This window comes from Pleurodeles waltl, chromosome 10, assembly GCF_031143425.1.
Source record: "Pleurodeles waltl isolate 20211129_DDA chromosome 10, aPleWal1.hap1.20221129, whole genome shotgun sequence".
In the NCBI taxonomy this organism is placed as follows: domain Eukaryota; kingdom Metazoa; phylum Chordata; class Amphibia; order Caudata; family Salamandridae; genus Pleurodeles; species Pleurodeles waltl.
In genome coordinates, this window is record NC_090449.1 from 747,055,268 (window position 1) to 747,069,052 (window position 13,785).

The window sequence follows — 13,785 nt, forward strand, 5'->3', positions numbered from 1 at the left end:
TTAAACACGTTAAATTAAGCACGTTGAAAAATAACCAAAGGAATCAAACACCCGCACTGCTAACTTTCAACATGTTACATTAAGCACGTTTTAAAATAACCAGAAGAATCAAACACCCGCACTGCTGTCTTTCAACACGTTAAATTAAGCACGTTTAAAAAAAAATAACCACAAGAATCAAACACAAGCACTGCTATCTTTACACACGTTAAAAAAAAAAACAATGCAAGCCCTGCTTAAACAGACTAATCGCTACAATGCCAGGACACAAAGTAAGAAAAAAAAGTTCCACACACATATAACAAACGAACCGGTGTAATAATATTGTACTTGGTCGCTGCGCTTTGGGAGGGATAATCCAAAAGAAGGCATGCCAAATGCATGCCAGAAACCAATAGCGACAACAGAATTAGATTACAAAAAGCACACAGCCAATAAAAAACCAGTAGGTGGGCATTGAGGCCACATAGCAATTACAACAGTCCGAGAGACAGAGCATGCGCGCTGCCTAGGCTCGACCTAAAAACTAAGCAAAGCCGGTGTGCGATTCTCGTCTGACTTCTGGGGGCGGCCATCAGGCCCATCAAATCCAGAGTTCGAAATTACAGGGACAGCTGCACTCTGCGGGAGAAGGGTGACGTAAATTTTGAAGGCTGTTACTTAACTTTTTTTCAAATTTTACACCTGCAGGTCAGGTAGCTAGACGAGGCTTTATAACAAAGAGAAACACAAAAACTGAGGGTGGAGTATGCAATGATGTATTTTGCCAATTTACGAGTTAAGCATAATGGCAAACGTCTGTTTTTTTTACTGATCCTAAGGTGACATTCTTCTATTTAAAAAAACTATCTGTAGAGCATGCCCGTCAAAACCTGACTCGGGCGGTCGAGGACGATCTCTGGACTACAGAAGATGATTGAACATGCTTATATAGCTGGGTTTTGAAAGGCTGTTTTGTCATATAGAATTCTCGGGTCGTGTGGCAAGGATATGTTAATCGAAAAACCTTTTTTTGCTATTGAAAATAGTTGCTTTCAGTGAAGGAAGTGGGTGTTTTTTGCTGACAGACTGATTCTTGGAAGATGTGTATTACTCAGGCATAGTTGGGAGCCAGTAGATCAATGCTGGCACAATGTTTATTTTCAGAGGGGCCTAGGCGTCGCCTACTATTGTGTTTAGAAAAGGGCGGGAGGTTAATGTGAGTGTTTATTTTCTTTATTCTGAACGTAGTTGGTTCCTGCAACCCCCAGACGAGAATCGCACACATGGTTTGCTTAGTTTTTTAAGTTGTTTCAAATAATCTGTAGGTGGTTTTTTCTCACTGTTCATTGGGGTTGTCAGTATGGTTGGGGGGGCGTAGTTAACAAGTGGGTAATACTTAAGGTCAAAGGCAACATAAGGAAGGCTTTGAGAGGTACTCTTCTCAAAATATAATCTTGCATGACATGTATACGGTTGACAATGAAGAACTCTGGGACTATCAACTAACGTATTTAAGCATATTGCCTGAGGAAGGATCACCTCGAGGAGACAGCATAGCAAAACTCGATTGTACAGTCATTTTTGGGGTAGGAGGTGGAGGCAGATGTTCTTGAGATCTAGGCGCAGGCATGGCCTCCACTGCAAGTAACTGCAGTGTTTTAGCTGGTGTTGGAAAGTTTTTATAATTGTCTTTAAGCATACTTTGCAGGTTGCTGGAACCTAAACTAAGTCTGGTGGTGGAGGAGGCACATAAGGATAATACTGTTATGCATACCGATGAGACTGATAAACGGGCTCATAATAACCTTGCTCCTCATCTTCATTCTGATATTTCACATGCAATTCAGAAGGGCTGTGAGCTGTATCAAACACTCCCTGATCATCAACCTCCTAGTCTTGAATATCAGTAAATGACTGGGTATTAGCAGAGATACATCTGAAGGTGATGCGAAAGAGAGATGTATCCGGTGAGGAGACGGCAAAACTGTAGTCGACTGTGTGGGCAATAGCAGTGTTGATGGCCTTTTCTGTTTTGATTTAGTCGTCGACGATGAGATCTTTGCAAAAGACTCTGTTATCAATGTAGGTACTGATGTTGTTGACGGTGTCGATATAGTCTTCGCCAACGTTACTGTAGTCATTGATGCTATGGTTCTCATCGACGGTGTAGTCGTCAACGTTGAGGTGGTCTTTGTCGACAGAGTCGTCGTCTGGCTTCTTTGATGCCATTGGTGATGCCTTTGTAGTCTTTATAGAAATGGCTATAAAAGGAGTTGAGGGCTTGGACCTAGAGTGTGAGGAAGCCCGCTGACTTTTCTTGCTGTGAAGAGCATTCTACAGATCTGTGGTGGGCCTTTTGAAGGCTTTTTTTTTACCTCACTGAGGAAACATATAGTGAGACCTTCCCCTCTTTCTGGAAGGCTGTAAGGAGATGCAACACTCATTACTCTCTTCCTCAGAAAGTATATTATGCTTAGATTTAAGTTTTTGTAGCCATAATAAAGGTCTTCCCTCAAAGTCGTTGAGGGTTTCTGTAGAAAAAGTTCTACATATTTTGCGGTCTCTCACCTTGTGAGATGGATGGAGGCAATACATTTAACCCTTGTCAGGATCTTCTGAATGCAGCCTTTCCTTACCACAGGCATAAGGTCTGAAAAGTCCTTTCTTGACAAGTTCTACCATACTGGAACAGAGCAATAGCTGTTTGAAGATGAACAAATATGGAAAATACTGAGCAGAGCTCAAGGAGACTCCCTCACACACGACGTGAGGTGAAAATCTGAGGGAAGATGCCTCTGATAGGTGTGGACCAGTTCTGACATAGTGGAACAGAACAATAGCTGACTGAAGATGAACAAATTTGAAAAACATTGAGCGGAGCTCAGGGGAGACTCCCTCACAAACGACATGCGGTGAAAATTTGAGTTAAGATGCCTCTTTTGAGAGTGTTCTTTGGAAGCTGTCGCCTGATCATTGTTCAACCTTAGTCCTTTTTTTTAAAAAAAGGCATAGATAGGCCATTAACCTGAATTTTGTATTTCCTTTACAGCCTACTATACTGATATTTAGTGCTTACTATGATTCCACAGGTCTCCCACTGCGACGACAGGGAATGAGTCACGCATGTAAATCTATGAAAGATACCCCAATCCTGGAGAAGGGTGGAGCATTCTGACAGATTGCAAGTGGGTCCGAGGAGCCATCTTGGTTGGTGTGCTCTGGCACGCCTTGAAGTTGCAAAATTGATACAGAAATCCTTATCTTACTAGATACTGAAATCATGAAGACATTCAAGGCAGATATATCTTTTTAAAATTGTCTGTGGCTAACTCTATCCTTATTCTGGGTTCATTATGTGCTCCTAACCGATCCAAAATGTTTTTTCCTCTCGAAACATGACAGACTTTTCATGGAAGTCAGCCGCCCCAAAACCATAATAGAAAACTGTAATCTTCTGCTGGAACCCATACTGAAAAAGTCCGATAGACAAGATAAAGCAGACAGCCAATATAGGGCCACATTCACAGATGCGTTAGAAGACAATAACTTTATCATTATGTGGAGACGGACACATCCCACAGATCCTGAATATACTTTTTTGTCAGGTGAACACAACCCCAGTTCCCGCACAATCTACTTTCTGATAAACGGGTGACCACTGTCAAATGTATTATAACATGTGAAATTACTGAGAATCCCGCCCACAAGTGGGAGCTCCGGGCTAGATGGCACCCTACTAACGACACATTTGACTGGCTGCTTGAGGGCAGGGTGGCTTGTTCGCTTAGCCAAATCTATGATTCATGTTGAAACATTATGCTGAGGTTTTGCTCCATGCCTCTTTGAATCGTCTGGTGGTGGGTTTCCCATGTCACCCAATTTTTTTCCTTGCTATGTTTTATGCGTTGGGTTTTTTAGAGACATATGATTTTCTCATATACCAAAACAAGTAAAGAAATGCGCCAATAATACTTTTTAATTGCATACAAATAATGCTCAATGTATTTAAATGTTTGTGCTTACCCAAAATGACGCCTTGGGCGCCTCTGTAATAACTGGGTGTCAAAGTTCTGAACCGTTCCTGTCCCGCAGTGTCCTAATTTAAACATAAAACAATCTACAGTATATAATCAATATATAGAATTCAACATTCAATTGCAAGTGGCTGTCACTAGAAATGATTGCAGCAGCATCAGTAGTTTTTAACAAGATAGGTTTTATTATAGCGCCATCTACTGCCTTTCTTCCCCTTTTCACTTGAACACAAATAAATACTGTAATTGAAGAGTTGCAGCTGCTTCAATAATACGCAGGGCAACTGTTTACATTTATGCTATGCCAGTAAAAATAAAAGCGGCCAAACTTACATTCACGCATGTACTACTACAAAGCAAATTCAAGGTTACTGTCACAGTGCAGTGTTTTTAACTTGAAAAATCGCATGTTACTGCTGCACAGATACATGTTATAACATCACTGTAAAGAGGAAACCCTGGGGTGGTGTATACACGTTCACAAGCACATGGATTACTACCTCAAAACCAGACAGACCACCTCTAGGCAATATTAAGCAATGGTGACAGGACCATTCTACAGATACCAATCCAGTGCTCCTCACAGAAACCTGGCTTGTTACTAACATTTTCAATCTAGTTTTCCCAATATACCTCTAATGACCAATTTTACGTGAAAATGTGGTTCATAACTGTACAGTGATGTATTATGGGAGATGTGGTTGTTTCTAAAGACTGATGAATATATCTGTTTTTAATTCTTTTGTGGTCATGTTTTACTGTGTTTAGCACATTAACATTTAAAAAAAAAAAAAATTATATATAAAAAGGAAAAAAAATATACATTTTATAATACATGATTTCTATATCTGTGGTACCCATGTTAGTTTTCTACCTTGGCTTTGGGCTGATATTTGAAATGATGTTATCGTGGATTGATTGGCATTTTGTTATTTCAGCAATACGTAGGGGATTTTGGTGTTGCTCTCAGGAAAACATTCAACCATAAGGAGCAAAGGAATCTCCAAAGGAAACTGCTTCCCTGACACAGGCATCTTCCCAGAAGCTTTCAAGACTAGCTGCATCCTCCTACCCCTTAAGAAACCTATGGTACACCCCTTATGACATAGCCAACTACCGGACCATCACTTACTATTACTTGGCTAGATCACTGAAAAAGCAGTCTATGTTCAACTCCATGAACACATCTATGCTAACCGTCTCCTGCATGACTACCAGTCTGGATTCAGATCATGCTGCAGGATGGAGACCACCACCTTACACATCGTAGACTATGCTCTTGACCACATATAAAGATGATCCCTGCCTCCTGATATTGCTAGACCTCGAAATTGTGAATGTGATTCACTGGAAATTTCCTTTACTGGTTATCTTCTTGCCCTATTTAACCAACACCAGTTTGATCACCTGAGCCCGTCCATGCCACAAATATTACTTACACATCTGGAGTTTCCCAGGGATCCACTCTGACTACTGTCATCGTGAACCTTTATATGGAGCCACTTGGTGCTCTACTCACAGATAAAAGCATCACAATTCACAAATGATACACAATTCTACTGGGAAGTCTCCTCTGCCTCAGACATTAAATGCCTCAAGCACTGATAGCTCTATATCCTGACCTGGATGTCCAGAGTCTCCCTGAAGTTCAATCCATCAAGAGAGAATTAATATGTTTTGTTAAGAACAACAATCCAGGCATAACAAGATAACAGACCTTTCCCATCTATGCACTCAAGAATAACATCTCCATATCCCTTAGGACCGCCACAAGGCTGCTCCAATTTAGGAAAGAGTTGAAGACTAACCTCGTTAGAAAAAACAATTATCACAATGTATCAACCGTCCACAACTCAGCTTCCACTCCTACACCTGATGACCTTAAGCTTGCCTTTGACCATGTACAGAGCTCTCTTGCCTTTTGCCTAGGTTTGCGCTATAGAAATCCCACATCCATATATACAAAGGCAGTACCACAATTAACAGAATCACTCTCATATAGGTAAAGAGATTCCACTACACCCAACAAATCTCTGAAGCATACTCATCCAATCATCTCTTCAATATCCTCAATGAATTCTGTAACCAAAACTTACCTCAGCAAAAGTAAAACACTCTCTGTTTTAAACTTTATCTTGAATTTTCCAAACATCAGTCACAACAGTAATTTAAAGGTTACCATCAGGTAAGTTGTAGGCAGAAACATTACATAGGGAAATTATTTTTATTTTTATTCAGATGAGTATTGTATCACATCCAGTGGCACCTCTTGAACGCTCTTGGGTTATAACTGATCATTCTTTATATTCTCCTAATGTCCAAGGTGTATTTCTCAAGGCCAAAGAACCCAAATGTGTCATCTTGAACACCCGGCATCAAAGAATTGTGTATGATATAATTCAGTCTCAGTTCCTAACGTATACCATCCATTGTGTTTTCTAGAATCAGTACTACTGTTAATGCTCTCTTGTTTCTACTATTTGTTAGTTTCCAGCCATAAACCAAGATGACCCCATATAGCTACAAGTAAAGTCTAGGTCTACTTTAGGCTGCAGCAGGGCAAATTTTCACCTGACTCATTACAGTATGCAGAATTAAGCACTCATTTCTCTATTCCTGCAGAATGAACTTAAAATACACCACAGCAATTAGCCGTTTTGCCACTACTGACAAAAGTAGTTAGTTTCCTGGATAGGTCCTCTACTACTTATCCTAGTAGGGCATTTAGGGATTTAAATTCAAAAGTAGGGCCCTATATTTTATGAAGAACGTCCGCCATTTTCTAAAAATAATCTGCAGTGCCTGAACATGTGCAGGCCGGATGGAAAACAAAATTGCTTCAGCAAAGGAACATCCCTTTCATTTAGGGCTAATTGCAGGTTCTATTTTGTTGCGATGTGCAGGGTTACAATAAATTAAATTTAGGACTTGAAATGGATCAGCTGGTGTCGATAATTCTGGGGAACTTCCTTTGATAACAAAAACACAGATGTGTTGTTGTAAGCAGCCAATTCCATGTCTAAGTCTACTTTCCGTCCATTTTGGCAAGATGTACAATCTTAATGCATGTCGCTGTAGATAGTGAATATAATTCTGAAACCCACCTTCTAGGAGTAGATGATTCTAATAGTTGCTTCTGTGGTTCAAGGGGTAGAGAGAGTGATCTCTTTTGCAAATGCTCAACAAGTGAGCTTTGGCAGCCTGGTGCATCTTGGAATGTGCTAGAATTTCTAATACATTCGTGGCAAGCAATTCTCTAAACGCGACCAGAGACATACTTTTCTAAGTAAGTGTCCTAATGGGATTATTTCGGTGCGGGACTGTGCCTCCATCACTGAAGTCAGGGACAGCGCTGGGCTATTTAGCAGAGGTATCGAGGACGAGTATAAAATACAGTGTTCTCTACCACCACTAGGTTTCCACCAGGCTCAGTGTGTGCATCTCACCGTGTGGATCTGGGAGGAAGGCTTGGGATATTGTATACACAGTCTAGTTTGAAATGTCCCTTAGTCTACCAGGTGCTTTTCATTCATGAGGTGTGGTATGCGACACTTAAGCACGCTTTGCGGCATACGGAGTTATTCTTTAGCTGCAAAATGGTAACTTAGAAAGTCAGGCACCCCAAAACCTCCTTTTCTATAAGGTAGTGCAGGTCTTTTTCATTTAATTCTCAGTAGTTTACCCGCGCATATTATTCTAGCTAGTGTGGTCTGCATTACCCTGAACAACCAAGTATGTAGGGGTGTTGGAATGTTAATAAAGGAGTATACAAATTTGTGCAGGATCTCCATTTTAATTAAGGCTATTCGGCCCACCATATAATCTATTGCTCTATTTGTTTTTTTCTGTTGCTCATGGCTGCACCATAGTTATCTCTAGCCCAGTGTAAATGTATTGCTAAATATTTCACAGTAGTCGTGGAACACTCAGTACTCATCCAGCGTGCTGTTGATTCTAATGGGAAAACTTTTGTTTGGTCCCTATTTATTTTAAGCCCTGAAATGGTGCCAATTTAATCACTGAATTATTTTTAGGAAATATGGCAAGTTCCTGTTAGGGTTTTTAACAAACAATAACATATCATTCACACGTAGCGACACTATTGCTCTCCTAGTCATATACGCAGTGCCTCTTTGTGAATGACATTCCATAAATCTGGAAGCTATAAGCTCTAGCGCAAAAACTAACGAAAGCAGTAAAAGGGCTTCCAACTGGGAAGGCATAGAACACACGGCAAATCACTCGTATTCTGTACATTGCGTCAGTGTACAGCATTGTAAGATTGACAACATTTCTTCCAACTTTCTCTAGCATTGAATTAAGGAACGGCTATGGTAATACATAGAATGTATATTGATTCACGGACCTCAAGTGGGCCTTTTGTCATGATTCTGAACCAGACACATACAGAACTTTTTTAGATAGTTCCAAAGCAAGGAGCCCTGGTCGTAGACCACATACATAGTTCTCAAATTATATCTGAACGTCATACACAAGTGGCATTGCTGTGTACGATCACGTAGAGCGAGCTAAATCTCAGTTGAAATTTCCACTGTGCGGTAAAAAACAAAAACAAAAACAAAAAAAAGATAGCAACAAACACTGGAAGGTTCAAACCGGAGACTTGCTTGGGAATACTCGCAAGGGTTTGTTTTAAAACTGGACTTAATGACATTACGCAGCATTGGTACACAAACAGGGCTATGTATTTTAAATATTACCTACATATAGACCAGAACTTTCGCAATCCATCAAACGTTGGCTTGTGACCCACCACAAAACTGCTGTGATCCACCAGTGGGTCGTGACACAAAGTTTGGGAAATGCTGATAAACTACGGACTGGGGCCAACCTTCCTAAAATCAAAGGTCACATTATACAATCAAAGGGGAAATCGTAGCACATGAATGACCAAACTACTAATAACCGACCCATTAAAAAACAGAACCCACACAGAAGGTCGCAGTTTCCCAGTTTAAACATTTTAACTGTGGCATATAATGCCAAAGAAAATAAGGACTGTCAGCAACCACCAAGAATTTAGAAGAGCAATAAAATCCTGGCTGCTGACCAGTTTCTGAATGTTGCATGTTAATCTATTTTCACACTTTCCTGACTACCCTGCACAAGCTTAAGATACATTGAAATCAGAAGTGCATTCTTTGGGTCACATGCAGGACACCAATATTCAATACAATATACAACAGCTCAAACAACCTTGCCATTCATGCACTTGCAAATTTGAAAGCACTCAACTGACAAGCGGTAGAGAAGCATTATAGATATGCAGCAATACAATAGCCCTACATGCCTTCATATTACTGAATCATCTTAGATCTGTTCATTATGGATCACCGACTGTGCCAACACCCTAGCCCCCCTAAGGAAACCCACCGGCAATCAACAACACAGAAGACCCAGCTGGTTCTCCCCCGACCTCCAAGAATCCAAGAGCGCATGCAGACGACTCGAGAGAAAGTGGAAAAGCAGTAAGACTTCAACAGAGAGCAAAGCCTTCAAAGACGCCGTCACATCACACCACCGGCTCATCAGGTAGACTAGAAAATCAGCCATTCAGGAGAGAATCAATACCAAAACGCGCAACAGCAAGGAACTTTTCACCATTGTCAAGGAATTCACAAAAGCTGACACGGACACCACAGACCTTTGCAAACAGCCTCGCCACCTTCTTCCACCAGAAAATTCAGGACATCTACGAGGGATTCGCACTCCTAGCAGCCACAGATGACTTCTGCACTCTACTGGACCGCGACGAGACAGCGTCCTCAACCTCCTCGACTACTCTCAGCCGCCTTCGACACCTTCTACCACACCACCCTGTGCACCAGACTACACGTCGCAGCATCCGCGGCAAAGTCCTGGAGTGGATCCGCTCCTTCCTCACCGACCGAACTCAGAAAGTCAGGCTGCCACCTTTCACTCTGAAGCCGATGGAAAAGATGCAGAGTTCCCAGAGCTCCTCCCTGAGCCCCACCCTCTTCAAAATCCGCATGACCCCACTTGCCGAGATCTTCAGACACCACAGGCTCAACATCATCTCATATGTCGACAACACACAGCTCATTCTCTCCCTCACTGACCAATCATCAACATACAAAAATAAATTTCATAACGGAATGAAGCCAGTCGCCGACTGGATGAGGGAGAGCTGCCTCACACTCAACTTAGACAAGACAGAGATCCTCATCCTGGGCCCCTCCACTTCCACCTGCGACGACTTCTGGTGGCCCAGTAGCCTTAGAACTGTCCCACTACCAACTGACCACACCTACAACCTCGGCATCATTCTCGACTCATCACTGTCCATGGCCCACCAAGTCAACGCTGTCTCCTGATCATGCTTCCAGACCCTTCGCCTTCTCCGGAAGATCTTCAAGTGGATCCCCATTGACGCAAAAAGAACAGTCACCCAGGCACTTGTCAACAGTAAACTCGACTATGTCAATGCACGATATGCCAGAATCAACAAAACACTCCAATCAAGACTCCAAAGAATACAGAATGCCATGGCCAGACTGATCTTGGACATCCCACGCCAGATCCACATCTTCAACCACATGAGACCTACATTGGCTCCCAGTAAACAAACTCATCATCTTCAAACTCCTGACCCCCGCATACAAGGCCCTCCACTTCGGATCGGCCTGCTTCAACCACTGCCTCTCCTTATCCCCCCCTCTCCATGCAACTCCGCTCGGCGCAACAGGCCCTCGCTACCATTCCCAGGATCTGGACGAGCATGGCTGGAAGAAGATCCTTCTCCTACCTCGCCGTGTAGACGTAGAACACGATATCGCTCCACCTCAAACAGTCCCCATCACTGGCTCAGTTCAGGAAGGACCTCAAGACCTGGATCTTCAACTGATCCGTGTCCCCCAGCTAGCGCCTTGAGACCCCCTGGGTTATAAGCCACACTGTATAAATGATGATTGATTGACTGATTATGAAGTGTAGCTTGATAGCACAGCGTTCTGTCAGAGCTATTGTAAATTCTCTATATTTACACAGTAGGCTTCAGAGGAGAAACTTCTCTTGCCTTACACAACTGGCTATTTGGTCAATCACCTTGTAAGTACTTCCACTGCAATGCACGAGGTGCACTTCTTTTAGGGCTATTGGGACATATTTGCTGAACAGGGAAGCTTCCTAGCAAAGGCTTCATCATTAAAAGCAACATTTTTCAAAGACAGAATAAATGGAATACCAGTCCAGAAAACTGAACTGCATCCTTGTTGATTACATTCATGTTTTGTCAAAAAGAAAAGTGCTCATGATAACAGCTGATTTTTACCTGGCATATTGTCAAAAACAGTATATTGATAAACATGTGGAAGTTTTTCAAGATGTGAAATCACACTTTCGGACTGATAGTACTGTTTAACTAACAATGGCAGCACTATGAAGATGCTGTGCACACAAACTTTTGTTGTACCAGGCCTCACAATTAATTAGGAAAATCAAAACATATTCTATTAGTAGAGGGAAACTGTAGTGGTTAGATCTATATTATCTGGCAAAGACTTTATTCAGTAGCTCACTGTCTTCACTGCTGTAAATTCCACCTCCTCACTTTCACCTTTGTAGTGTCACTGACAGAGAATGGGAGAGAATAAAGCGTTAGGTGGAGAAAGCTGGCATTGCTTCAGAGATGGCTAGCTTCCTCTGTTTTTTGTTTGTTTTGCTATCAAGCACAAACACATACACGCAAAGTGTGCAGCAATACAGAAAAAGGCTTCAACCCTGACCCACCTTTGACGTTCATAGGGATTTTCCCTTCCTTGCACTATTTGAGAGTACATTGTTTTAGCACATTCAGACCAGTGCTTTCGGAGAAGTAATTACTCTAACTAACGTCTTCAAAATACAACTTGAAAGATTACACTGCTCAGTTTTCTAGCAGATAATAAAAACATATAAAGTTACTTAATCAAGGCTTTACTAAACTAGTTACTACATAGAGAAGGAATAACGTTGGCACTACAAGATGCCACCTAAATATACAGATGGCTCAATCTATTAGTACAGAAATTTTATTTTTACCACTTGGTACCATGCTATTCATTAGGAAACATACTACTGCGTGCGGACCATGTGACCGGCCCAACCCCCTTTGATGGAGCCAGAAGCGGCCAGGTGAGAGCCCTTTAAATAATATTAAGGATAAATAATCTCTTTGAAAACTTGTATGATAGTGTAGCAAAATAACTATTGATGTCTTTGTAAATGTACACTAGGCAAATAATAGGGCAAAGCAACATTAGATAAAGACTGCAAGACTCTGCTGCAGGGTATCCAGTCAGCCAAATGGAAGGGATCCCTCAATAATGGCAGCGAGGGAAGGAAAATGTACATAAGAAACAAAAAAGAGCCTTGCTTGTTGCAATTAATAATACAGACTTAATCATATAAGAAACTCAAGTCTGAACGAAACAAAACAAATCTTAAGACATCATGTGCCCTATTCACAAAGGTAAGTTTACAAATGCATATTTACTCATGTGCAAATTTACTCTTGTACATCGGTGTAAATCTACATGTTTTGGTAGTCACCATTTCAGAGTGTAGCTTTACACCTAAGTGTGGACTTACATGTCAACATGCCCAAACACCACCGGATAGAGACATCTAAAACTAAACTTGGGTATGAAAAGCTACTACAATCAATTTTTCACTCGTAGACAGAGATTCTCACCACTGGAGCAGAGATCTCCCTATGATAAACTAAAGGGAAAAATAATACATTTTATTCACCATATACATAAATGTACTGAATAAACAGAAATCTGCAAGAGTGAGCTAAAGGGGCAGGGAGTGGGTGTGAATGGATTTAAAAGGCCCGAAATGGCTTCAGGATTATACTGCCTCAGTATTCCGTGTTCGTACATTTAATTGCAGCAGCCACATGTTTAAGAGGAGGGCTTTGGGCACCGGCACGTTCTTATTTACAAATCAAGCACTGATGTGTACCCTATAAAGAGCTGATCTTCTCAACTGAACTCTTTTCTGTGGACAATATAGAAGCTGACTGCACGTCTAAGGTTCAATCTGTGCAGCCACTCTTCCTTTGTTTGATATGGTGGGGGGGATAAAAAGTGGGTAGTGAGATAGATTGGTTGAGAAGGAAGGGAGACACCACCTTTGGTCGGAATGTCACCTTATTTCGGAATACTAACTTGCCTAAAAGAAACAAAGTCAGACCAACACTCGAGGCCTGCAGCTCGCTAATATAATGGCACAAAATACCAACTACCAAAAATATGTTTTTCTAGATCAGGGACTGCAACTAGCAACTGTACAGAGCCTGAAAGGGAGCCTTGTCAATAACGTTAGAACTGTGTGCAAATCCGACTGAGGAACAATAAAAAAAAGTGATGGTGGAAATAAATGTGTTACCTATTCGCAATTTGGGCTTTGTACATCCCAAAAAGCATTTTTCTAATTGCAAATTCTGTGAATCGGCCCATTTGCAACTAGAAAAATGCTTTGTACATGCAGCCTTTAATGAAAGGGCTATTTCTGATGCAGCTGGACCTGGGACTGGATCCATGTCTATTTCAGGAAAAGTACTATGTCCACTGGATTCCTGAAGAGCTATGTGTGTGGAACCAGAGGTATGGCAGGATACTAAATGGTCTTCCACCTAAGCTGGGCTTGATCTGAATCTGATCCAATTAAGTCATGAATATAATCCCAAAAAGACATCTCTGTAGATTATTCCTCATGTAGCCTTTCCATCTTCCTTCTCAAC

At 41.5% G+C, this 13,785-nt stretch overlaps 1 protein-coding gene across 1 annotated transcript in view; it reads right to left on the minus strand.

The window, feature by feature from the left end:
- The window catches only part of RAB18 (RAB18, member RAS oncogene family), a 156,870-nt gene that overhangs the window by 45,978 nt on the left and 97,107 nt on the right, over positions 1 to 13,785 (minus strand). The window contains exon 4 of the mRNA XM_069211317.1: positions 4,006 to 4,078. Coding sequence (XP_069067418.1) covers positions 4,006 to 4,078 — 73 coding nt within the window. The remainder of the gene's footprint in view (positions 1 to 4,005; positions 4,079 to 13,785) is intronic.